The sequence below is a fragment of the Carcharodon carcharias genome, chromosome 20 (genome assembly GCF_017639515.1).
Source record: "Carcharodon carcharias isolate sCarCar2 chromosome 20, sCarCar2.pri, whole genome shotgun sequence".
Classification (NCBI taxonomy): Eukaryota; Metazoa; Chordata; class Chondrichthyes; order Lamniformes; family Lamnidae; genus Carcharodon; species Carcharodon carcharias.
The window spans coordinates 49701543-49727236 of record NC_054486.1 but is presented as its reverse complement, the minus strand read 5'-3'; the positions used below and the strand labels follow the sequence as shown (position 1 = coordinate 49727236).

General features: G+C 40.8%; 1 protein-coding gene across 4 annotated transcripts in view; it reads left to right on the top strand.

Moving 5' to 3' along the window:
• brms1la (BRMS1 like transcriptional repressor a) overlaps positions 1 to 2613 on the top strand; it is a 62560-nt gene extending 59947 nt beyond the window's left edge. For all 4 annotated transcript variants that reach the window (XM_041214890.1, XM_041214888.1, XM_041214889.1 and 1 more), the window contains one exon: positions 827 to 2613. In XM_041214890.1, the coding sequence (XP_041070824.1) occupies positions 827 to 944 (118 nt within the window). In that variant the 3' untranslated portion in view covers positions 945 to 2613. The remainder of the gene's footprint in view (positions 1 to 826) is intronic.
• Positions 2614 to 25694: the final 23081 nt, after the last annotated feature.

The following is a 25694-nucleotide window of genomic DNA, read 5'->3' as shown; positions in this document are numbered from 1 at the left end:
GTTTATAATTTGCATTTTTATATGTTTAAATTTACTAATTTTGCAATAAGGTTCCAAATGTTGGAAAATAGTGTAAAAGAATTTCTGCAGAAAATATATAAAAGTGTAAATTGTGCTTGTGCTATTTTTATCAACATATGTACTTTGTAGTATAGCTGGATATATGTATTACTTGGAAGACTTGTATGCTGCTGGCCTGGCTAACTATTTCTCAACATCATCTCATTTCATGTACCGTTTCTCTCCATTCAAAAGGAGAGGCCGAAATCAGAAATTATTAGGACTATGGATGGTGTTTCTTTCAGTCAGTGCCTACGCTTGGTGCACTAAGATTGGGAACTCATGGTAAAAGATACTGGACATAAACCTGTAGCAGAGAGCATTGGAAAATAAGGTGGAATAAGCACTGGTCAATTGGACCAAGAGCCAATAGATTTAGTCTCACAACGATGATTTGTTGTACTATTCTCTCTCATACACTGTCTGTGTAAGTGTTTTCCAAAAATTGTCGCTGTATACAAAGCTTTTGTCAGTTTAGCTATTTGGCAGTTTATTTTGTTGTAAACTGCATTGTCAGCTTCTGCTACCAATGACCTCGTAGAATAACTTTATTTTAAAATAAGAGGTAGCAGCTAATGCTCTGAAATTATGGTGTGAGGTTTAAGTGTTTGAAACTGCACATCCTCTATTTTAGCAAAGAGAAATTTGTGTGCTCTGGCATAATCTCAAGGCACAGAATCAGACTCAATTACTCATGGAATGCCTTGAAAGCTTGTAAGAATATCTTCCCATTTAAGGCAATAACCTAAATTTTTGTATTTTTCAGTGCCACAATAACAACCATCAACAATGATGAAGTATGGTTTAAGAGGACAGACAGCAGCAAATCAAAACTTTACATTTCTCAACTACAGAAAGGAAAATATACCATCAAACATATGTAGCTTCATAATGCTTGTCAAGTCTTTTATTTTTTTGTATGACTTTTTGTATTGTCTCTACAACAAAGAAGGTGCTGTGACATCTGAATTATAATTAGTGAAATACAATTAATTCCATTTGCAGAAATATTTGACCATTAAACATGTTCAGTCTTATCTGGCGAGAAGTTACTTGAGTGAAATACTTTATAAATGTCACTTTCCTAGTTTGCTATTTTTATTTTTCTGTGTGTATTTTGTGTGTAATGTTTTCACTAAGTAAACCAATATTATTATGTTTATCACTCTGTTCACTTAAACTATTCCCCCTTGATCTGTTTGTCAAAATGGGAGGAGAGATTTTGTCAATACTGTGACTTCTGCTTCAAGGTACTTGATTCAAGCAGTGCCTGAGACCAGTAAACTGCCTATATAGAGCACGCTTGTACTGCTTCTGAATTTGAGACCCCCCCCCAGCCAATGCACAACTCTGCCTTGCTCCTCCTGCTGCAGTTCATCCAGTGAACATGAGATGCCATCTTATCCATATGAATGTGATATCCAGTGGTGCCAGATGGAAAAGCTGGTGGTACTTCAAATTTTTATTCAATAATCTAGACCATTATACTGGTGTCGAACATAGTTGTTGCAGTGGAATGGAACAAAGCGGTTAGAATGGATGTGAAAATGTTAACAGTAGGCCTAATGTGTGGAATGTCAAATTGTAGAACCATATTTGCTTTCACTTTCCGAATTTCAAGCTTGGCAAACAAAAATACAGATGCATCATAGTGCTGTCATCCAAGTGTATTGATTATACCAAGCACTGACTTGTAAGAACATTCTAAACAAATGGAGAATTTTAAAAAGGCACACTTTGTTGATAATTACATTGGTCATTTGTATTATGTTCTTGAACAGTTGTGATTATACTTGTAGAATATAATTTGAACAAATTGGACTGAATTTGCTGAGCATGTCCGGTCTCTGTTTTGCGTAAAGGCAGTGAAATTGAATTACGTACTTATTTCTGACTGTGGTTTTGTGTAAACTGAAACTGTTTTTGTTCAATTGATGTGCATTATATTCTTGACAAAGTACAATGAAAACAAAGCTCTGTAATTCTGGTGATCAGCTGGATAGTAATCTTTCTGAATAACCTGATGAATTTAAAAAGTTTCCTGACAGATGTGGGAAATTGGCTACTGCATATAAATGAAATAGGACAATTAAAGATACTGAGATCTATTTTAAGTTTTTTTCCCTATGCCATATACTATCACTTGTGCCAAAATAATCCCTGGTATGGTTACAAAGCCCTGCTTTAATATCCATGCCTTGCTTATTGAAGGATATTACATTTTCATGGATGTGCCTACAAGTAAAATGAGCATAAAATTGTTTCAACCAAAAACGGAACCATACTTCAATTATCACTTCATTTTCTTTCAGCATGGTGTGGTCTTGCTGGTTTGAGAACCACCTAGATATGGATTGTCTGGGAGATTAACTCCTATATTAAGATCTATCATGAATTTAGGGTTTTATGCATTTCCTCAATTTGTGCACAATGTGAACAAAAATTATGATGTGTTTATCTTGCATGAAAATGGAATTTTAAAAACTACAAATGGTCATGAACAAACTTTGTTATATAAATTATGTGTACCATGTTAATAAAACTCCTTTTTAAGGTTGTCTTGTTTTCTTTTACCCCATTCCATATAGACAAAAATCTGAGCTTTTAATGGGGATTACATGTATGAAATTACAAAAAAATCAGTTCCTTCTAATCCCTAGAACTAGAATATTCCAATTTTCTTTTTTCTTACTGGGATGTTGTAGGTGTCTAACAAGTGTCTCAATTTGCCATTCTTAATGGGACCCTGGTGCGTAAATGCCAAGGGCTATTTGGCATCAGAGGGCATCGCCATTCAGCCTGCTCTTGCCAACCATTCGCTCGTTTCAGCACAGGACATAACAAAGGGGATCTTGAGGCCTGTGGTTACCTTGGTGGGATTAACCATGTCAGAAAAGACCAAGAACTGAAACAGGTCTTTCTGTTAATAAAGTGTAATGCTTTAATGCCTATACTATTAGACATTTGGGTAGCTCACTTACACAAGATGTTCTGCACCCAAAACTACCTAAGCCTCTGTCAAGGCATTTAGTTAATCAGTTGAAATCCTTTCAATTGAATGGGATTGGTGTAGCAAGGAGAATGTCATTCTTCCTGTAGACACTGCGCCAACTGTAACCAAAATTACTAAAGTAGTTTAGCATATCTTGTGCAATAATTTGTGAATTTACCTTAATGTAATTTTACACTGACCAAGGGTGTACCATTAACTGTATTTTTCAGTCGTGTGAGAGGCAACCTTCATTACAGCCCTAATAGAAAAGTTAGAGTTCTATGTTTGCATTGCATAATATGCTCACCAACTTTCAATGTTGTCTTTGGAAGTGCTAAAATCCTTTATTGCTGATCTCTCAATGTTTTGAGAAGGTGATGGGTTTTTTGAATTACAAATATTAAAATCGAAGTAGTTATTGCTTTAAGAGCTTAGCTTTTTGTGAGAATTCATGCTGGCTGCTTTTACACGAGTTGATGTGCAACATTAACCAGTACGATACCATCTGTTCAACCAACATGCCAATGTATATTTACTTGATTTTTTTTGTATGTTTGGCAAGTTGCTGGCACCTTTCTATATTGCACATAACAAAAGTGCAATATAATAAAATTAGAAAACATACAGGAAGCATTTTCTATTCTCTTTATTCTACTTCCAAAGATATTCTCTCTCCCACACCCCCCCCAAATGGGTTAAGAAAGCCACAAATACACATTATTGTACATTGCCATATGGTTTGCTTGCAAATGCATTTCAGCCTCTTAATCCATTTGCACAGTCAGATCCCACAGTGTTTTAAATCTATATTGTAGTATTTTGCATCTTAGATTATCCTATCTAAGCATTGCCAGTTTGTATTGGATCAATGCTGTTCAAAATCAAATTGGTAAATTTTGTTCATCTTTTTGTTAAATATTAATATCTCCCAACAAATGCATTATTTCAGATAAAAACTATAGATTTAAATGAAGCTACTTGCAGGCCAATTTGGAATAGATGTAGTACAATAATCCTACTAAGAATAGAGCCTGGATCTATCATTTCAAGATGATGAAAAAATCCAACTTATAATTTCATTAGGCCTGGGTCAAAACAGATCCTAGAAATAAATGAATAATGTAAAATCTCTTTCTTCCTTATTGATTATGATCCAACTCTTTTTAAATACAGTATATAATAGCATTTACTGTGAAGGCAGTGATCAAGAGTATTATTTGAAAAACTAAATTGGATGATTGAAGCGTGCTGTTGAGAAATTAATACAAGCTTTTGTACGATAAGCTGATAAAGCTAACATAATTGCTCTAAATATTATTAAATAATATGCTGATTTCTTACAATTGGATCGATCTTTGTCTTATTCAACTTTGGGAGCATTTTAACCAACACTGATCACCAAAGATGAACTTTTGCAAGGCACCTGCAATCAGGTTTTTATCCTAATTACTCCTCTACATTCAGTTCTTTAACATTTTGGCCCAAACATGGCAATTTTCCTCTTATATTGGTTGATTTTATCACTGATGCAGTAATAATGAATGTTCCAGCATGTTTTATGTTGGAATAAAAAACAGGCTGATTAAATCATGAGGCACAGCCAAGTACTTAAATCTGCTTGAGGTCCCGAATTCCAGTATAAAAATGCTGGAACATTCATTATCACCATTAGTGAGTGGATAGATGAAATTAAATTGTAATGCAACTACTGTGCCCTGGCAGTTGAGCTTGTTTTCAGGATGCAGGTTTTTATCATGTATTAATGTATGTTTTTCTTGTTTGTCCAACAGGTCAATGTGATGCATCTAGTGTGTGGGTGAAGAGAGTATGCTTTCCACTTCTGTGTGCTAGTTTGCTTCTCATATTTTGCCTACAACGCTGGCTAGCAGCAATGCAAAAAAGAGAGCCAAATGTTTTCTAAGTCTCTCCATCAACAAGTCTTCAGCTGTGTATCCTTGTGGTGACGCACAGAAACTGGGTCTCTTGTGGCCTCAGGCTAAAGCTTCAAAGGAATTCATGAGGTTTAGCCTCTAGACATGCAGGGTGCAGGCCCATTGGCATGTGGACAAGCCCTGACACTCATGAACCCAACCCCCAGCTATGGCTGAATAACTCCACTGTTGTGGATACCTTGGGAGAGTTGAAGGCTAAGGGAGTAAATTTTTACAAAATCGGGATTGATGCCCAAGGAAAGATTGTTTTATTGTTCATTCATGGGATGTGGGAGTCGCTGTCTAGGCCAGCATTTATTGCCCATCCCTAATTGCCCTTGAGAAGGTGGTGGTCTTCTTGAACTGCTGCAGTCCAAATGGTGTAGATACACCCAGTGCTGTTAGGGAGGGAGTTCCAGAATTTTCAGAAGGAACAGCAATATATTTCCAAGTCAGGATGGTGTGTGGCTTTGATGGGAACTTCCAGGTGGTGGTGCTCCCATGCGTCTGCTGCCCTTGTCCTTTTAGATGGAAGCAGTCATGGTCTTGGAAGGTGCTGTCTAAGGAGTCTTGGTGAGTCCCCGCAGTGTATTTTGTATATGGTAAACACTGCTGCCACTGTGCATCAGTGATGTCCAACTATGTTGCAAAGCATTACAGTTAGCATCAGCTTGGTTGCAGGTATTGCTGACAACATATTTGGACATCACTGATGCACAGTGGCAGCATTGTTTACCATATACAAAATGCACTGCGGGGACTCACCAGGGCTCCTTAGACAGCACCTTCCAAGACCATGACTGCTTCCATCTTTGGACTCAACTGGGGAGGTCAAGAAGGGGACACTACATTTGAGCAACCTAGGCTCTCCATAAATTTTGCTCCGGCTGACACTCTGGAGAGGACGCTCCAGTTTTGCTGCAGAGTGTTAACACAATGAAAGGCTTAACATTGTTGACCACCATGGTGCAACCCATTGACTTACAAGACCACTGTATTCCTGCCAGTTGGATCATTTTTTAATAACAATTGTCTATTAAGTGGAGAATAATTGATGCTGAGGGGCAATTGTTTATAGTCTAGTAGTTTTGAATAAAATATGTACATACCCATAATTTAGCCATAAACGCCTGCTTTTGTACATAATACACTGTAGCTTGTCTTTCTTTAAATTAAAAATTGGAACAAGGTAAGGGCATCTTTATTAAATGAGGGGCCAGTGGATGTGTTGCCTCACAGTGGTGATAAACATACTGGAGGTACAAAATCTTATTCATTGTGCTGATATTTAAATATAAATCAAGTCTACAAGGATTCTAATTTCAGAAAATACAGAAATAACCTCATAATTTATGAATATGCAAGTTATCAAAGTACGCTGATTAATTTGAAATACACATTAGATAGTTAATAGCAAGATACTCGGTTTATTCCTAGGACTTTTATGAGGAAAAGTTGAGCAGGATGGGCCTATTCTCTTTGGAATTTAGAATGAGAGGTGATCTCATTGAAACACATAAAACTCAGTGGGGGCTTGACAGGATAGATGCTGAGAGAATGTTTCCCCTCATGGGAGAATCTAGAACTATGAGGCACAGTTGAAAAATAAGTCTCGCATTTAAGGAGATGAGGAGGAATTTCTTTTCCCAGAGGGTCATTAGCTCTTGGCATTCTCTTCCTCAGAGAGCAATAAAGGCCTGGTCATTGAATATATTCAAGGCTAAGTTAGACAGGTTTGTTCCATCTGCAAGGGAATCAAGGGTTATGGGGGCAGGCAGCAAAGTGGAGTTAAGGGCACAATCAGATCAGCCATTTCTTATTTCTCCTACTTCTTTTGACATCCTTCACAAAACTATTATAATCACTTCATGTAATTTGTTTAATGTTTACTCTTCAGAATGTTCTCCCTCAAAATACACAAATAAATTAGATAAATAAATTACATATATTTCTCTTTTAGGCAAATTTAATTGCTAAAAATCCAAACTGTATCTGATTCAGAGCATACTGCCTACTTTTTCAAGCATTTTGCCAAGTTATCAATTACAATCCTTTATGGTAGTTGAGGAAGTCAATTTTGTTATTAGGTTAAAGCAAAAGTAACATATTGCAGGCACTGTGGCAATCACATTGTGACTGTTTTAACACAACTTGAATGTTAATGTTTGATAGTTCACTAACGCTGGAATCCAAAACACAATTTCTTTTTAACAACAATGTTACAAATACTATACCTTTTAGGAAATGCAAAGCCTTAATAAACCTTTTGGTGGCAGTAAACTCTAATAGAAAATGAGCTGCAGGTAACAAAATTATTTTAAATAAACATTTTTGGTTTAGAAATAATTAAAATGCAATTTTTACAATTTGTTACCATTTTTAAAAAAATATTTTCTTTCTAAATACATTTTCAATCATTACTTTTAAAGGGGAGTGAAGATGTTCCTAAGCCACTGCTCATGATTGTAGTACAGGCTGATATCCAGAAGGTGGTAAATATGAGCTAAAGGTCAACAATGCAACTTCTGAATTAGGGGGAAAATGGAGATGGGGATCCTCAATTCAAAATTTGAGTCTGAAATTTCAGAGTTTTCTTAAAATACAAGTACTGCCCATTTGAATAAGGTGGAGCTGGCAGATCCAAGTTATACTGCTAGTCCTGCAATGGTTCTAACATTACCAGAAGATTGTATTCAATGTAGAATTCTGCTAACTCACATTTAATCCTATTTTATGTTAGCAGGAATACAACTGTCCTATTTTCTATCTGGTGACATTAAAATTATCCAAACTAATGCTGAAGACATTCCCAAGAAGTCCAATAGACAGTCTGCTGTGGATTGAAGCCAAAGAGGTGAGAGATTGCCACCAAAAGGTGGTCTGTCTTGTACTTGTACTTAAGGCTGCAGTTGCACTGTAGTTAAGGATGTGACATTGTGATACATAGCCAGCAGATCCGGTTGCATTTAGTGACATTACTATCCCCATCCCAAATGGAGGTGGTTGAGTAATTTCAATGTCAATCATCCCCTGGAGACTGCTGTAAATAAGTGGGATTGATTTTATGCACATGTTTAAGGTAACTATCCTGCATTTATTGCATCTTGTTGGAGAAATCATCTTGCTTTTATCAAGAAAAATTGCAGCATATTTGGTCAGGAGTGCTGTTTGCTGCAGTTCATAGAGGCACTTTTTAAATAGGCTTTGCTGTTTGCTGAGTAAATATACTTTGCTTGCTGCCATAAGTCCTGCCTTGCCTTCAACTCATTGGTTAACATTCTGGATAAAGTTTTATTTTTAAAAAATCCCAGATAAAGATTATGAATACCCAACAAACTGTAAAAGTACTTGACAGTTTACCCATTTATTTCCTTCTTAAGTGCCCCGGAGTTCACCTTGAATGTTTTTGAAATGAGCCATTTTGGACATTTTAATTCATGACTCTATGGAATGAAAATTCTATCTGATTAAAAAGCAAAAAAACATCAAAAGCAGTTTGTAAGTGTAATTTATGTCATCAAGAAGATTAAACAAAGCATCATAATAGGTTTATTTTCCAGTGCTCTATATTCTTTCCTCCCAAAAGCACAGTAAAATTGGACATTGCTCTCAGCCCATATACAAAATAACCAATCGTGAGTATAGGGCAGGATAATGTGGGTAGTTGTGTCCTCAGAGTATAATGGAGGTGGGAGAAAAAATCACTTTAGATGCCATTTCATTTTTAAATATTTTAAGCAAGGTTTTCTATTCAATATTGCTGCCCCTTCCAAAGCAAAGGTTGCTAAGGGAAATGTTAGTTGCTATATTCTGTGTATCAATTAACATATTTGAATGCAGTAATAAGTGTGCTCTATTCTCAGTTCCATCTTTCTATCATAGTCTCTCTCTATGGGATTCTTTGTTCTCCCCTGAATATGGAGATATTAATAATGTCTGACCCACAGCACAAAGATGTCACACAGAATATTCAGTCCCAGCTAGTTCAATCACATTCACTTCTTTACATATTAAAATTTTCTTCACCATTTAAATAATAAATAATGAACAAAATCCATTTTTTTTAGAAACAGAGGTCAGCACTGAACAATATACACATGCACTTTTCTGCCAATCCATTTAAACATTAGTTGTGAGTAATGAAGGCATGCTTCATTAGTGACTAATACAAAAGCAAAATGCTACAGATATTGGAAACCTGAAGTAAAAGAGAGAATGCTGGAAATACTCAGCAGATCTGGCAGCATCTGTGGAGAGAGAAACACAGTTAACATTTCAGTTCTGTAACGGAGGCAGCTTTTGTGGTGGGATGGCAGGGGATTTCTGAAAACCCAAAGTGCCCCCATCTCCGCGTGATCTTGCTGGAAGCAGCTGCCCAGCGCCAGTAGGCAGCCAAGTCACATCAATTGTTTATCTGGAGGAAAATTGGTGATACCACGGGGATCTTCCTAACAGCTGATGGACCTCTCTCTCAGGTCAAAGCCTGGCAGTTGCCTGGAAGCAGACTCTCAGCAGAAGACTGGGAGGCCATCGGTGTCTCCTGTAAAGCCCCCATCCCAGACCTGTGGGGATCAGGGCTACAGCGGCGGCTGCAGGTCATCCAGTGGAGGGGCTCTTTCCCCCACCCCCACCCCCACAATGATGGTCTCAAAGCTGTGGCTAAAATTAATTTTTAAAAATTCAAAAGCCTTCATCAGGCCTCTTCATTTTGAGGCACCTTTGTGAATATTGTATGTATTGGCAGTGTCCACCTCTCCTGATGGGGTTGCCGGTCACCCACAGCTGCGGGCATCCCGATTGATCTTCCTGCTAAATAGACCGTGAATGCAGAGGTGGCCTGCTAATTGTCCACCTCTGGGAAGATCGCACAGGCAGGCGGCCCTCAGAAACCTTGGCGGCTGGGATCTGGAAATGTCGGTGAGATTTCACCCTCTGTTTCTCTCTCCACAAATGCTGCTCCATATTCCAGCATTTTCTATTCTTATTTCACTAGTGACTACATTGGTCCCTGGCAACAGTAAAAAAAATGGAGATAGACCGATGACCCAAAGAGATGAGTTCAGATCCCACCATGACATTTAAAGAATTTAAGTTTTGTTTATTAAATGAATCTGGAAGGAAAAGCTAGTAATGGTGACCATAAAACTATTGGATTGCCAAAAAGATTTCTGCTTCATTAATTTCTTTTAAGGAAGATAATTTGTGGTTCTTATCCAATCTGAACTAAATGTAACTTCAGACACAAAGCAATGTGGTTGACATTTAACTGTCCACTCAGTTACATCAAACCTCTACAAAAAACAATAAGAATAAAATTGGATGCATTGCAGCAACTTGCCACGGTATTTTTGCCAGCACCTTTCAAACCTCTACCACTTAGAAGGAGCACGGGAACACCACCGCTTGCAAGTTCACCTCCAAGTCACACACCGTCCCGGCTTGGAAATATATTGCTATTCCTTCATTATTGCTAGGTCAAAATCCTGGAACTCCCTCTTTAATAGCACTGTATCTACACCACATGGACTACAACAGTTCATGAAGGCAGCTTACCACCACCTTCTCAAGGATAATTAAGGATGGGGAATAAATGCTGGCCTTGTCAGCAAAGCCCACATCACATGAATGAATAAGAAAAAATAAAAATTGAGACTAATCACTTTCTCAACAATGAAGAATTGGAAAACCATCAGAATTTGCTAGAAAGCTTCATGTCTATCAATAATGATTACTTGCCTGTGGACTGAACTGAGAACGTCATTGTTCCACCATTGTGTATAGTTAAGATACGCAGGCAAAGAAATATATGTGTACAGTACTTTAGAAGCAATTACACTGCAACTAACATTTCAGCCAGAAGCTACAGCTGGACAGGCAGAACTGTGTTTACAATGTCTTGCTCCTGCTTGAATGATAAAATCACAGTCATAGCCAAGAGAGCCTTGTGCATGGTAAAGGTGGTCAGGGCTTTCTCCCTTCACTTCCAGATTCTAAATCTTTAGAAAGTGGGGAGGAGAGAGTCCCTACTTTCTGAACATAGATTACATGGCGGATGCGCAATAAAATATGCAGAGGTGCAGGGCCAAGGCAATAATAAGGCAGAGATGGGCAAAAAGCTGCCAATCCTGGCATCAGCTGATGGGGTCAGCGATCCAGGTGCCATTTTTAAGCAACATCCGGACATGCCTACAATGCCTACAAGTCAGCAGCGTCGGTGTGACTTTGACTGATAGGAATCCCAGGAGCATCACCTTGACCTTCTCACTCAGCTGACAAATGTCTCAGCGCAGTCTAGGTATGGCCCCATGGTTCAGCGATGCCTTCCTGCAAGTTCTCCAGGAGTGATGGCAAGTGTGGTACCTCACCAACAGCAACAAGAAAGAAGGCATGGGTGGAGATTGCAGGGCATGCTAGCAGCCATGGAGTCCATAGGTGCACCTGGTCTAAAGTAGGAAAAGGGTCAATGACCTACTCCGCACCACCAGAGTGAACAGGACAGGAGTATTAGATCAATCTAGCTCTCATGAGGGCAACAAACAATGTCTTTCAGCAAGGGGAAGGAACAGGCAGTTGGTAGACTGCTGTATAAAGCACAGCAACAGATGCATTCTGAGGCCTGGATGTATGTGGGTCAGAACTTGCAGGCTCACGCTTGCATTGTAGTTCCAGTAACATGACAGTCCATGTGTGAGTGGATTACCCAGGAGGCCCCATGATCTGTCAAGGGGATGCATGCTGTTAAGTGGGGGTTAGGTGTTCATCAAGCTGAGACTCATCTCCCTCTCTGTTTACAGGAGTAACTGGCACATAGTGCCAAAGGATGGAAAAAGAAGGGTGGATCGAGAAGTGCCCGATATAAGAACATTCACAGCTGCAGAGGAGGAGGCCGGAGAGCAGGATGGGCTGGGCAATTGTGGAGGGTGAATAGGAGTGCAGAGAAAAGAGAGTGAGGAGGCCTTGAGCCTGGTGTTGACTACTGGGCAGAAAGGAGACAGGCGTCACAGAGGGATGGAAAGAGGGATTGTGAATAACATTAACTGAATTATTTCTGTGCTATAATGCAGGTCCTCCTATTCCAGAGGAATTTCACCCAGTGGGTATGTGATCACGTTTAGAATTGTAGCCACATCCTGGTGAGCACAGCACAGCCAGACTGGAGCAGCTGATGGAGGCTGTGACAACCAAGGGCCCTGCCAGTTGGAGGTCTATTGGAGGCCAGGCCCTTGCTGAGCCCAAATTTCAACTGAGCCCCTATTCAACTCTTCTGCTCCCCTCTTTCCCCACACCCTAGCCAACATTAAATACCACCCATTGAAATTAGTGGTGAGTTTGTTTATGATTTTTCGAAGGGTGTCCCTGAGCACATTTTAAATCAGGTTTCACACTGCGCTGGTTTTACATCTGACATGGTGTAAAGATTACCTCATTTATCGCTGAATCTTTACAGTGTAGAAGGAGGCCATTCAGCCCATCAAGTTTGCACTGGCTCTCTGAAAGAGCATTCTACCTAATCCCACTGCCCCTGCCTGATCCCCATAACCCTGCACATTTTTTCTTTTCAGATAGTAATCCAATTCCCTTTTGAATACCCCGATCGAACCTGCCTCCACCACCCTCTCAGAAAATTCGTTTCAGGCTCCAACCACCCTGTGGGTGAAAAAACTCTTTGCTCACATCACTTTTATTCCTTTTGCCAATTATTTTGAATCTGTGCCCTCTAGTTCTTGATGCTCTCTTGAATGGGAACAGTTTCTCACTATTTACTGTCCATACTCCTCAGGATCTTGAATACCTCTATCAAGTCTCTACTTAACCTTCTTTTCTCCATGGAAAACAGTCCCAATCTCTCCAATGTATCCTCATAGCTACAGTTCTTTATCCCTCGAATCATTCTTGTCAATCTCCTCTGTACTTTTTCCAATGCCTTCACATCCTTCCTCAAGTATGGCACCCAGAACTGGACACAGTACTTCAGATGAGGCCAAACTAGTGTCTTATACAAGTTCAACATGACGTCCTAACTCTTGAACTGAATGCTCCTATTAATAAAACCTAAGGTGCTATATGCTTTATTAACTGCTCTCTCCACATGCCCTGCTACCTTCAATAATTTATGTATATATACACTGGGGTCCCTCTGTTCCTGCACTTCCTTTAGAGTTTCTCCCTTTATTTTATACTGTCTCTCCACATTCTTCCTGCCAAAATGAATCACCTTACTTCTCTGCATTGAACTTCATCTGCCATGTGTCTGCCCAATCCACCAATATGCCTATGTTCTTATGAAGTTCATGACTAGCCTCATGACAGTTGACAATGTTTCCGATCTTCGTATCATCTGCAGATTTTGAAATCATGCCTTGAACACCATAATCTAGGTCATTAATATATTTATCAGGAAGAGCAAGGTTCCTAGCACTGACCCCTGGGGAACTCCACTACAAATCTTCCTCCAATCTGAAAAACAACCATTTATCACTATTCTGTTTCCTGTCAGTCAGCCAATTTCTTATTCAAATGCTTACTTTCCCTTTTATTTATGAACACATTGTAATTAGGCCCAGTCCTGAATTTAGCTCTGGGACAAAGTTTAAAATATTAAATTTGCAATGTAAACGAAACATAAATCTGTTACTGAGTTATCTTCAGTGTTAAAAACAAAAACAAAAACAGAATTACCTGGAAAAACTCAGCAGGTCTGGCAGCATCGGCGGAGAAGAAAAGAGTTGAGGTTTCGAGTCCTCATGACCCTTCGACAGAACTTGAGTTCGAGTCCAAGAAAGAGTTGAAATATAAGCTGGTTTAAGGTGTGTGTTTGGGGGGTGGAGAGAGAGAGAGATGGAGTGAGGGTGTGGTTGTAGGGACAAACCACACCCCCATTCCACCTCTCTCTCTCTCTCTCTCCGCCCCCCACACACACACTTTAAACCAGCTTATATTTCAACTCTTTCTTGGACTCGAACTCAAGTTCTGTCGAAGGGTCATGAGGACTCGAAACGTCAACTCTTTTCTTCTCTGCCGATGCTGCCAGACCTGCTGAGTTTTTCCAGGTAATTCTGTTTTTGTTTTTGTTTTGGATTTCCAGAATCCGCAGTTTTTTTGTTTTTATCTTCAGTGTTATATTGTGGTAAAATAATGAACTTCTATTTAACTTTGTTTATGATTTCAGGAATTTAAAATGATGCGCTGAAACATGTTACTGAATTAATGTGTTTAATATTTTTGGAATAAAACCTTTCTTAGTAATTTGTATTACCACAGTGACCATATATCACAGATAAAACAACTCTAACAGTAGTTTATTTCTACTAGTTACTAATACTTAGTCAACAGACATACATAATCAAATACTTGAATATAAACTTTATCTATTCACAAAATCATGATGGTGTAAATATGGGAAAACTGTTTCTAGTGACAGAAGGGTTGGTAACCAGAGGATACAAATTTAAAAGAATTGGCAAAACTGACAAAAGAATTAGTGGCAACATGAGGAATAATGTTATGCAGCGAGTTGTTATGATCTGAAATGCACTGGCTGAAAGGGTGGTGGAAGAAAATTCAATCATAACATTCAAAAAGGAATTGGATAAATTTGGGAGGTGGAAAAATTTGGAGGGCTATGGGAAAAGAGAAGAGGATAGGGCGTGGAACTAATTTGATGGTCCTTTCAAAAAACTTGCACAGGCAGGATGGACTGAATGGCTCCTGTGCTGTATAATTCTCTGATTCTATGTTTTATCCAGACTTCAGAATTGCTTTATCAATTTCCTTTACGACATTTGTGTAATTTGATTTCACTTACTGTTCACCATTAATTGTCCTTTAACAAAATATTATAATAAGTACCATATTCTGTTATATGAGGTATTTATTTATGTGTTCTGTTCTCAAAGCAGAGCCTATAAACCTTTCTAAAAAGGAATAAAATGGCTGTTTGATGAAGAAGATTAAAAGGTATATGGAGGGAGTATAAGAGTGGGATTGGATTTGTGGCTCACGAGAGAAAAACACTAGTGCAGATTTTATAGACTTATAAATTGTTTCTGTGTTGCAGCATTCTTCGGTATTGAAGTTTAGTTTGTAGCATTCAACTGTTTAACTGTTCGGTGTTTTATTGTGTGTGTCTGTTGATTCTTCTCTGTTCTGTGTGCTGGGTATGGTTATAGAGAAACAGAAACTGAACTGAAAGCAGCAAGCTAGAAGCATGAGATCAGACATTTTAATAGCACCATAAATAAAGGTCCCGTTTAGACATAGAAGCTGGTGTCATTTCTGAGTATCTCCGAGGCACCAAATACAATAATTGGTGATGAGGTGGAGAATAGTTTAAATTTACCAGCTCCAGTACCCTTCCTTTGCCAGGAGCTCCACCCGTGCCATGGGTTTCAGGATTCAAGACCTACTTGCTCGCTTTGGAGATGGACAGTCCAGATGTAGCAACAATCCACAAGAAGGCAGTACTCATACGTTGTTTTGGAGCAGGCCAAGAAATATTCGAGCAGTTCACAGAAGACACATCGATCTTTAATAAAGAAGTAAGTGCTCTTGAAAATATTTCAGGCCAAAGAAGAGGGTGATGATCAAAAATATATGTTCTGCCAGAGATGCCAGAAAGCCCATCACAATCAGATATCTTCAAAAATGTGCCCAAATTGTGGGGGTACCCTTTGGTTTCCCGCTTAAAGTACTCAACTGTCAAGCCCTCCTGAGTTCCTGGCTTATCTTGGGGCACTGTCTCCAGGTTGGAGGGAGCACACTACTGCTGCTGACTTCCGTGACCAATTCCATCCACATGTACTTGATTGAAGAGATCATTCTTTTCCTCCCATCCTTGGGAGAGCTCACCTCCCTGTGGTCTCTTAGATCCCACAGCAGGACCTTGAGTTAAGAGTGAGAGACCCTGGGGGGCAGCATTCCCAGGTCCCTTCTCCATTCCCTTGCATGCTGCAGTATCAAAACTCCAACTGCCAGTGAGCCAATCTAATCCAGGCTGTGGTCCCTTTAATTAAGAAGAGCCTCAGCAAAGCCTACCAATTAGGAAATCATGTTTCTGAACCAAAAAATGGCCCTGCTATTCGGGAATGTTATGGAATATTGCCCACTTGCCTGGATGAGTGCAGCTCCAACAGCACTCAAAAAACGTGACATCATCCAGGACAAAGCAGCCTGCTTGATTGGCATCCCTTCCACAAACATTCACCCCCTCCACCACCGATGCACAGCGACAGCAGTGTGTACCATCTACAAGACGCACTGCAGAGCTCACCAAGACTCCTTAGACAGCATCTTCCAAACCCACAACCGCTACCATCTAGAAGGACAGGGGCAGCAGACACATGGGACCACCACCACCTGGAAGTTCCCCTCAAAGCCACGCACCATCCTGACTTAGAAATATATCACCATTCCTTCACTGTCACTGGGTCAAAATCCTAGAACTTCTGCCCTAACAGCACTGTGGATCCACTTAAGCCACAGGGACTGCAGCGGTTCAAGAAGGCAGATCACCACCACCTTCTCAAGGGCAATTAGGGATGGGCAAGAAATGCTGGCCTAGCCAGTGACAATCGCATCCTGTGAATAAATAACGAAAAGACTGTCAACAAGATTCCACCCTTTATCTCCCAACAACTGTACCGTTGCTCCCATTGACCTGCAAATCTCACTGCACCAAACATCACAATTTAACTTCTTTACTCAGCCTGATCCTTATCAGACCTCCATTAGATAGCTTTGCCTTGGAGAAAATGGTGCCTGCTTGACCTCTCAAAAATTGAATTATTTTCATTCCTCTGAGGGTGCTTGAATTTTTAGGTGCCCTCATATTCTCCTATTTTCCTCAGCAAAACTCACCTCTGTTTGTGGGGCTGCGAAAGCTCTAGAGCTGCTGCCCTGTGACTGAGCCAGTAGCTTCAGGAGCCTATCCACCATCCTCAGTTGGACAGTGAATTTGGAGGTGGCCAGTTAGGAGGTCACTTAGAGGAACAAAGCTATCCTGGTCTGGCCCCCCGCAAGAGTAGGCTCGGGACCCCTGTTTGGTTCCAATGTTGGGATCCTGAAGCCCACCAGAAAATCTTGCCCTTGTTCTTTCTCATATGCACATACAAACATACATATTAGGTGCAGGAGTAGGCCATTTGGCCTCTCTAGCCTGCTCCACCATTTGAAAAGATCATGGCTGATCTAATTCTGGCCTCAACTCCACTTTCCTGTTTAACCCCTGTACTTTTGATTCCCTTGCTAATCAAGAATCTATCTATATGACAAAATTTTAATTTCAGTATGGTTTACATAGGGCAACACTATAAAACACAAATCTGCATTTTTATAGCACCTTAAATAATAAAATGTCCAAAGATACTTGGCAGAGGTGAAAACAGACATGGAGCAAAGATAAAAAAAAGAGGGAAGTGACCATGACATTGTCAAAGAGCTAGTTTACTGGGTATATTGTTAGTCATTCCCAGAAGCTTTACAACCATATGTACATGTAGTGAAACCTTTTTTAGCCATGTAAGGAAATGGTTTCTAAATGGTAATGTTTGTTTTAAGTATACATAAGATGAGCTAACAATTAGTAACCTTAATCTTTTTATATCCTTTTACTGCATCTATTTCAAACAGCAAATATATTCTGTTAGAAACCATGTCAGCTTTTAAAAAATAATTTTTTAGATTTTTGATTCATACGGTTAGAAAATGATTGATGAAAATTGTTTGGCAACTACAATAACTTTATCAAAGATAACCTCTGAGACTAGATTTTATATCTGAGCAGAAACCACTGAATTCAATATGAAGTAATCAAAACAAGGTTGAGTTCATCCAAACGTTCCTTTATATAGTTTCTGGGTATTATTGTAAAGATTATTGAGATTCATAGGAAACAGGCAACATATTGAATCAGATTCTTGGATTTCTCTTTTGCACAATGACCAACTATATCAAGCAGTCAAATATAAAGCAACAATTAATTTGCAATATATCAAAGTGATCACTATCATGCACACCTTCAGTTTGTTTTATTCTTGTAAAACTCATAAGCTGTTGTTTTTGAGAAGTTGTTGATTAATTTTCTGTCTCATTAATCTGGCCATGTTCCAAATGCAATTTCATGATTGATGTATAATAAAATATTGCTTTTTCCACCATATTTTTCTCTAATATTCGTCTTTCCTAAATTTACTATCAAATTGCTATCTCTCTGTGAGTTTACTACTTCCACAACTAAATGTATTGATGCCTTTAGTGCAATTGATACCAATTAGCTGATTTTAACCACCAAGAATGCTTCTGTACCAGAGATTTATTGCTTCAACAACAAAAATTTTAACATTTGGAGAAAGTGATTGTATTTTCTCTACTACATAACTTCTGATGTTGGTAACAAATATATAACCAGATAGAGAAACCATCAACTAACTAACACTGACTGGCCTTGTAAGTGTAGATAATAATCTGAAAGGATTCTCTAAGTGTTAAAGTAGGTTAAAGGTCGCAATGTGAAAATTATATTCGTGCTTCTTAAATAAGCAATCCTAATTTTTGTACACTTATAGTTTGACATCCAATATTCAATAATTATTTTTCTTATGTCTTCAAAGTATGAGAAATATACAGATCATTTTTGCCATGGGAGTGAAGGTCTAAATGGAAGGATCCTATTGCAATATGTACTTCACAACATTTTCTCTAAGGACAGAATTTTCCACTCGTCGGGCGGGCGGCCCAATGCAGCTTCCGGGGGAGGGACCTGTGGGAGGAGAGGCACAGGCACAAGGGGTGCAGGGCCAGCAGGAAGTCCAAGACACAAGGCACAAGGGGCCACAGAAGATGTCAATATATTGCTGCCAGGGTTTACAGGCGGCGATGCAGTTACCTCAATATGTCCGAGGTGCAATACTGAAGGAGGCTCCATCTCTCCAGGGAGACCGTGACCTCCATTTATCGGATGGTCGGGCCTGAGATCAGCTCCGGCTGTGTGGGTGGACACCCCATGCCAGTGTCTCTGAAGGTCACAGTGGCCCTCGACTTCTATGCAGTTCTTTCCAGTGCTCAGTGAGGCATCTGTGTGGAGTCTCCCAATCAGCTGTCCACAGTTGCATCAAGCTGGTGACAGAAGCTCTGTTCAGGTGAGTATTGACTTTAATTAATTTCCGTATGGATGAGGCCAGCCAGGCTGAGCGAGCCAGAGGCTTTGCAGCGATTGCTGGGTTCCCCCACGTCCAAGGTGCCATCGACTGCACACATGTAGTCATCAAGTCGCCAGCGGGTCAGCCGGGTGCCTTTGTCAACAGGAAGGGATTCCACTCGATGAATGTCCAGATAGTATGTGACCTCAGGATGCAGATTCTGCAAGTCTGTGCAAGGTACCCAGGCAGCTCCTATGATACTTAAATCCTGAGATACTCCCAGGTGCCTGGGCTCTTCAGTGCTCTAGCCTGGCTGGATGGATGGCTGCTGGGTGACAAGGGCTATGCATTGAAAGGGTGTCTCATGACGCCTCTCCACCACCCAAGAACAGAGGCGGAGCAGCAATACAACAGGAGTCATGCCTCATAGAGAGAACCATAGGTCATCTCAAGATGCGCTTCCGATGTCTGGACTTTTCAGGGGTTGCACTGCAATAGCCCCTGGATCGGGTGTCACTGATAGTAGTTGCATGCTGCGCTCTCCACAATCTGGCACTGGCAAGGGGAGACCTACTGGAGGAAGAGAATGTTGATGCAGCTGCACAGGGCACAATGATGAGTCCAGTAGTGAGCCAGAAGAGGAGCATCGTGAGGAGGACACTGAGGGCGTGGAGGCAGACCTCAGTAACCTCCAGGGAGGCAGGGCCACCAGGGATGCCTTGCTCCAATGCTCCTTCAGCTAGGCTGCCAAATAAGAGCTACCACCTCATGCCAGGGCTGCTGCCACCATCCTGGATCGCAGAAATGATCCTTTCCTTTGTCCCCAAGATACACTCAGTGCCTGTTCAATAAAGGTTCAAGCCTCCCAAATCCAGCATTGCATACTGGTGTATCCTGCACCTACAAAACAAACGAAGCATACTCAGGCCAATAACACAAAAGCAAATGTAATTTAACATTGAAGCTCACAGATTATTGAACAGAACAATATCTGATGTTGATAGTCACACCATTAAAAAAGTCAAACAAAATAGAAAACAAAAGATCATCCGTGACCAGTCCCTCTTGTGCTTTAAGTGCTTTAAACTTACGTTTAGGTGCCTACGTCTAGGTGCTACCTCCCCACTGGCAACGGCATTGGAGGCAGCCTGCTGACTCTGCTATCTTGTTGGCCTTGATGACCTTGGCGGTCGTCCTCTGGCCAGTGGAGCCTGTGCTGGCCCCGCCTAGGAGGGAGCTGGCATCTCCCCAGTCGCCACAGCCTCATCAGATGCTATGGTCATTGGCAGAGGGGCAGAGGAGCTGCTGACATCATCCAGAGTGCCCTGAGAGGAGCCCGCAGAGACAACAGCAGCTCGTATGCCAACGTGAGGTCTCTGTGGATCTCTCTGCTCGCCATTGTTGGATGGGCACCTAGCTGGGATACTGGGTGCCTCCTCCATCTAACACATGGACACTGACCATCCGAGCCAGTGCCTGTGTGAGGGCTTGCAGGTCCGAGCAACCCCTGATTCTGTTCGTGGAGCAGCCTCTCCATGGCAGTCGCCATTCTCTCCATGGAGGACACGTTGCGCTCGGCCATGAGGGTCTACGCAGTGCTCATGCTCGGCAGGGACTCCTCCACAATGGAAGCCATGGCACACATACCCTCTTGGACCTTCACCAGATCCTCCTGCACATCCCTCTGGACATCCAGCATCTAATGGAGGACTCCAGAGGCCCATCACTAGCCTTCTTCAACTGAGCATCATCCTGGTCTCCAGCAGTCCTCTGACAACTGGCACCCTGGGCACTCTGCCTCCGCCTGCACCTCAAGCAAGTGTGAAGTGCCCTCACCAATGTGCACTGAGGTACTAGCTGCTGAAACAATGCCCACCAAGGTGCTGATATCTGCGCTGGTGCCTGGTTTAGAGAGTAGATGTGACGCAGGTGCTTCTGGAGCATGGTGGTCCTCCAGTGTCAGGGGAAGCTCCTGGAGGTCTTGCACTTGGCTGCTTGGTGACAAATCTAAGGGAGAAGAAGGACTTGTCATCAGTTTAAGCCATGAAACTGCCACTGTGCATGCCAGACACCCTGGTGAGACCATGGAAATCTACATCATGGTGCCATCATTTTTCAATGATCAACGGGGAATCCAGTCTGGAGGCTCCTGTCAATGATGAGCCTACACAAGAATGTTTGCACCATACAAAACTCTCACCTCTGTGCACTGCACTCTTACCTTCATCTGACACCTCAGCCTCTGAAAGGACAGAGGAGCATTGCAGCGCCATTGCAGCCTGGCCAACCCCACCTGAGGATCACCTTGCAGGGCACATCTGAGTCGTGGCCCTTGAGGTGCAAGGCACTCAGTCAAGGCAGCCAAGGCTCAGCCCTTTGGCCAGCTCTAGCATGATTGACAGTTGGTACTCAGACTCTAAAATACCCCTCAGCTCCACAGGGAGATGGCCAGACCAAAACAATTCAACACACTGACCCATGCCAACACGGTATTCACCCTTCCTGAGCACAGCAGGTCACTGAAGCGCTTCTGGCACAGCACCCAGGTGCACCACACCATGTCGTGGCTGCTCACCCAGGCTGCCAACTCTTTGTAAGGTGCAGTGGTCTCCTCCTCTCATCTCTAGTGTCTCTTCTGGCATCCACCTCTTCCAGGAGGGCGGTGAGGCACTCATTGGAAAAACGGAGCGCCGCGTGCCCAGTCGGTCTCACCTCCCACCTGGTGTCTACATCTTCATTTGCAGCCATGTCGCTGCTGCAACTCTGATGTGGGCAGCCTCCCTGGGGCTGCCTGCGCCATTTTTGAACTGGCTGCTGGGTCGCTATTGGACCCGTGGTCAACAATCCCTGTCCCGCCCCTTCTCGGATGCTCTGCACCCAGCGTTCACGTTGGACGGGTCTTAATTGGCCCGCCAGCGTGAAATCACGGTCCTGGTCCAATCACGGGCAGCAGCTGCCTTCCTAACCACTCCCGCTCGCCCCCATCTGACAATGACAAAATTCTACCCTAAATCTAGATATTTCTGGGTAACCACATAGCAATAGCTGTGCATTACCTAAATTAACTTAAAACCAATATCAGAATATTTAAGCTAATGTTATCTATTAAAACATATAACTTATGGCTAGATTTTACAAATTAGTGTTCCTGGGACAGAGCTTGGAATAAGAATATATTTGGAGTTTAAATGAATGGAAAATTGTATGTGATGAACTGATCTTTAGGCCCAAATTTCCAATATACTTTCCTGTTGGGTGAAGCACTGTTAGGAGGACTAATTCATAAAATATACCCCATGTTATAGTACTCAATAAGCACTGGCTCCTTTCTAGACAACAGAGGTGATAAAGAAGTAGGATCTCTGCAAACCTGGCATTGACTACATTGATAAGAATATCCAAAAACATGACAGACTTCACATGTATGCTGATACACCCAGCTCTACCCCATCACCACCTCTCTTGACCACTTCACTGCCTTTGATTTGATGTGCTGTTTCCCTGACACCTATTTCCCCAGTTGTCTTCCATCCTTGTCACAACCTCCATTCCTTTCCTGTCCACTGTTTGATGCCGAACCAGACTGATTGCAACCTTGACGTCCAATTTAACCCTGACTGAACTTCCAAACCCATGTCCTCTCTGTTATCAAAACTGCCTAGTACCAACTCTATAACATTGCCCTACCCCAGCTCATCAGCTGTTAGCATCTTCATCCATGCAAACGTTAGCACTGCTTTATTATCTCTATAGATATGATCAAATAATCTAGAAAATTCATACAACTTTGCAATTCCAGTGGAGACAAGAAATTGGGTTCTTTATTCAAGTGAGACAATGCCCTTGGCTGTCTCATGTGACATTCCATCAGAACAGTAGGGAGAGCAATGCACTGTTTTGTGTCACATACTTAGAAAGGACACATGCAGAAGAGCTCTGTGCTATGACCTGAGCATTTCCAGGAGACCTTGATGCACAGTGGAATATTTTCTCTGTTAAACCATATGAGTTACTACACAAAGAGTCTGATTTGTTGAATAATGTGCAATTATGTATAGAGGACTTATTTAACATGGCAAAATTGGTCAGAGGCGTCAACCACCAAGGCCAACAATTCATTTCAGAATTGTCCCCTTCCTTGTCCATTGATTCTCCTGCCTTTACTCAAGGCAGTTATTGCTGCCAGTAAAGTTTCCCTTTCCAAAAATGATTGCCTTATGCTCCATATCAAGTTTCATTTGTGCCTCTTTCATAGAAGATTTACTCAACAGATATCTATATACCTCACCAGAGACCAAATCAGTATTTGTAAAATGGCTTATTCCAGCTATTTTACATGGAATTACAACTCAATTGACCTCAATAGTGCTCTCTGATAATGTCATAAGGTTATGTGTTATCTCATGAACAGGTCTAGAGGCTCGTATGGTTGACCAATAACTGTTTATTAATAATATATAACTATATACATATATATAGGACACATTCCTTTCTAGGTGGTACCTCCACACCAATTTCTACCAGACTCATTCCTACTCTACTACTCCCATGTGACTCTCTACATCATAATGTGGGCAGTCCCACATTAACCCTTATAATCCTGAACACCCTTATACCACAGATAAATTGCATGAATGGACATTTTTCATGTATTAACTCAAAGAATGAGAGTTTGCAGTAAACGAATAGTTAGGCCCATCCCGTTGTCTACAATCATACACTTTTGCATGCAGAAGGGGTAAGTCAAAAATGGCAAGCTGGTCAATTTTCAGCTCCTTAACCCAACGAAGCATGGAACTGCAGCACCTTTGTCAACCTCAGTTGAGCTGAGCTAATTCAGTATAGATCAAATGTTGTATCTAGGATTTCCCTGGTCTGCACAGTTCAGTTATTCACTGTCTTAAACAGTTGACCGGTTTATGGATCATCAGAATTCCTCTAATATCTGAGTTGCATTAGAAATTAGCTATAGGTGTGTAGAGTATAGCAAAATGAAAAATGTAAATCATTTACTTTTAGGGTAGAGAAATAAAAATAAACATTTGCATTTATTTTCATAGCCATTGGATGGCTTTGCAGGCAATAAAGTGCTTTTAAATTTGAGGCACTGTTGTGATATAGGAAAATGTCAGCCAATTTGTGCACAGCAATATCTTACAAACAACAATTAAATCATTGACCCATTCATTTGTTTTATGTATTGGTTGAGGGATAAATGTAAGCCAGGATACTGGGAGAAATCCCTTTCCCTCCTTCGAATAGTACCATAGGATCTTTTATTATTCATAATTTTTTGCGTGTCGGTATATTCTACCTACAAAACATTCCGTATCCTAGATCACCAAGGTTTTTATTTCCAATTGTATTATTAAATGGGGGTAGGGTAGTGTAATCTATATATATATATATATAAATATCAGATACGTCTACTAATTTAACAGTGTTTTACCATATTTTGTAAGAAAATACCTTACAGAAAAACCTCCTTTAGTTAAAACATTTTGAGGGTTGAAATTGGCTCACATTGTGCTCAAATTCCAGGTGTTAATTGAGTGTTTGGGGTTGCATTTCCCATGCTGATCCCTCCTGGAAGTGAACAGATTTCCGGAATTTCAGCTTGGGAAATGTTATATACACTGCATGAGGTGTATTGATGTTTCTTGTTATTTGCACCATATGATATGAATGATAACAGTATGACATTGCCGCACAAGCTATACAAAGGGTGTATTATGCCCAATTAATTCTGTAACCAGAGCACTTTCAATTTCCAGTGCACAGCAGTATACAGATGACAGTATAAATAACGTGGGGACTCCCTGTAGACCAAAGCAGTTCTCCCAATCCTATGATCACAGGTTTTCTGCAGAATTGCCCAGAATATACCCAGATCAAGCGTCATTAGAAATTGAGCATGAGGTTGTGTCTCAACAACATTATTTGGTATACTGCTGTGTATGTAAAACTCCCAGAGTGATACAAAACACATCAAATGCTTACATATCAATAGTCAGTCCCATAAAAGCTGAAATACCTATGGTAGTACCTATGGTATGGGCACAGAAAGAATAAAATGCTATCACCTTTGCTAAAATATTTTAAACCTCTATTTTGTCCTGCAACATGATTATGGGAACAAGGATGGCGGTGGTTTAAATCTATCCAAAATAAAAATAAAAGTTGAATGTACTGTGATCTTTACAATAGCAGTGCTTACGAAGAGTACCAAAGGGGAAATTTCCCTATGAAAGCTTCCATATGAAGAGCTCCCATCTGAAATTTCATAGATGTGCTGTTGTAAAGATTCTATTGTCATCTTACACATGTGACTAAGACAATCATTTTATTAATGGGTTAGCTAAGTTAAAAGTAAAGTCTCTCAATGATACAACGTTTTACATCCCTGTGAATCTAGCAGTTGATCAATTGCATCTCCTTTCTGTCATCAAGGCAAAGCACCAAAGCAACTTTACTTTTTGGTTCCATAAATCCTTCAAAATTATGTAGGAGACTTTCTGTGCCCAGGTGCATTGGATAGCTTGGACACAGCAAATAATGGAAAACCAGACAGATTAG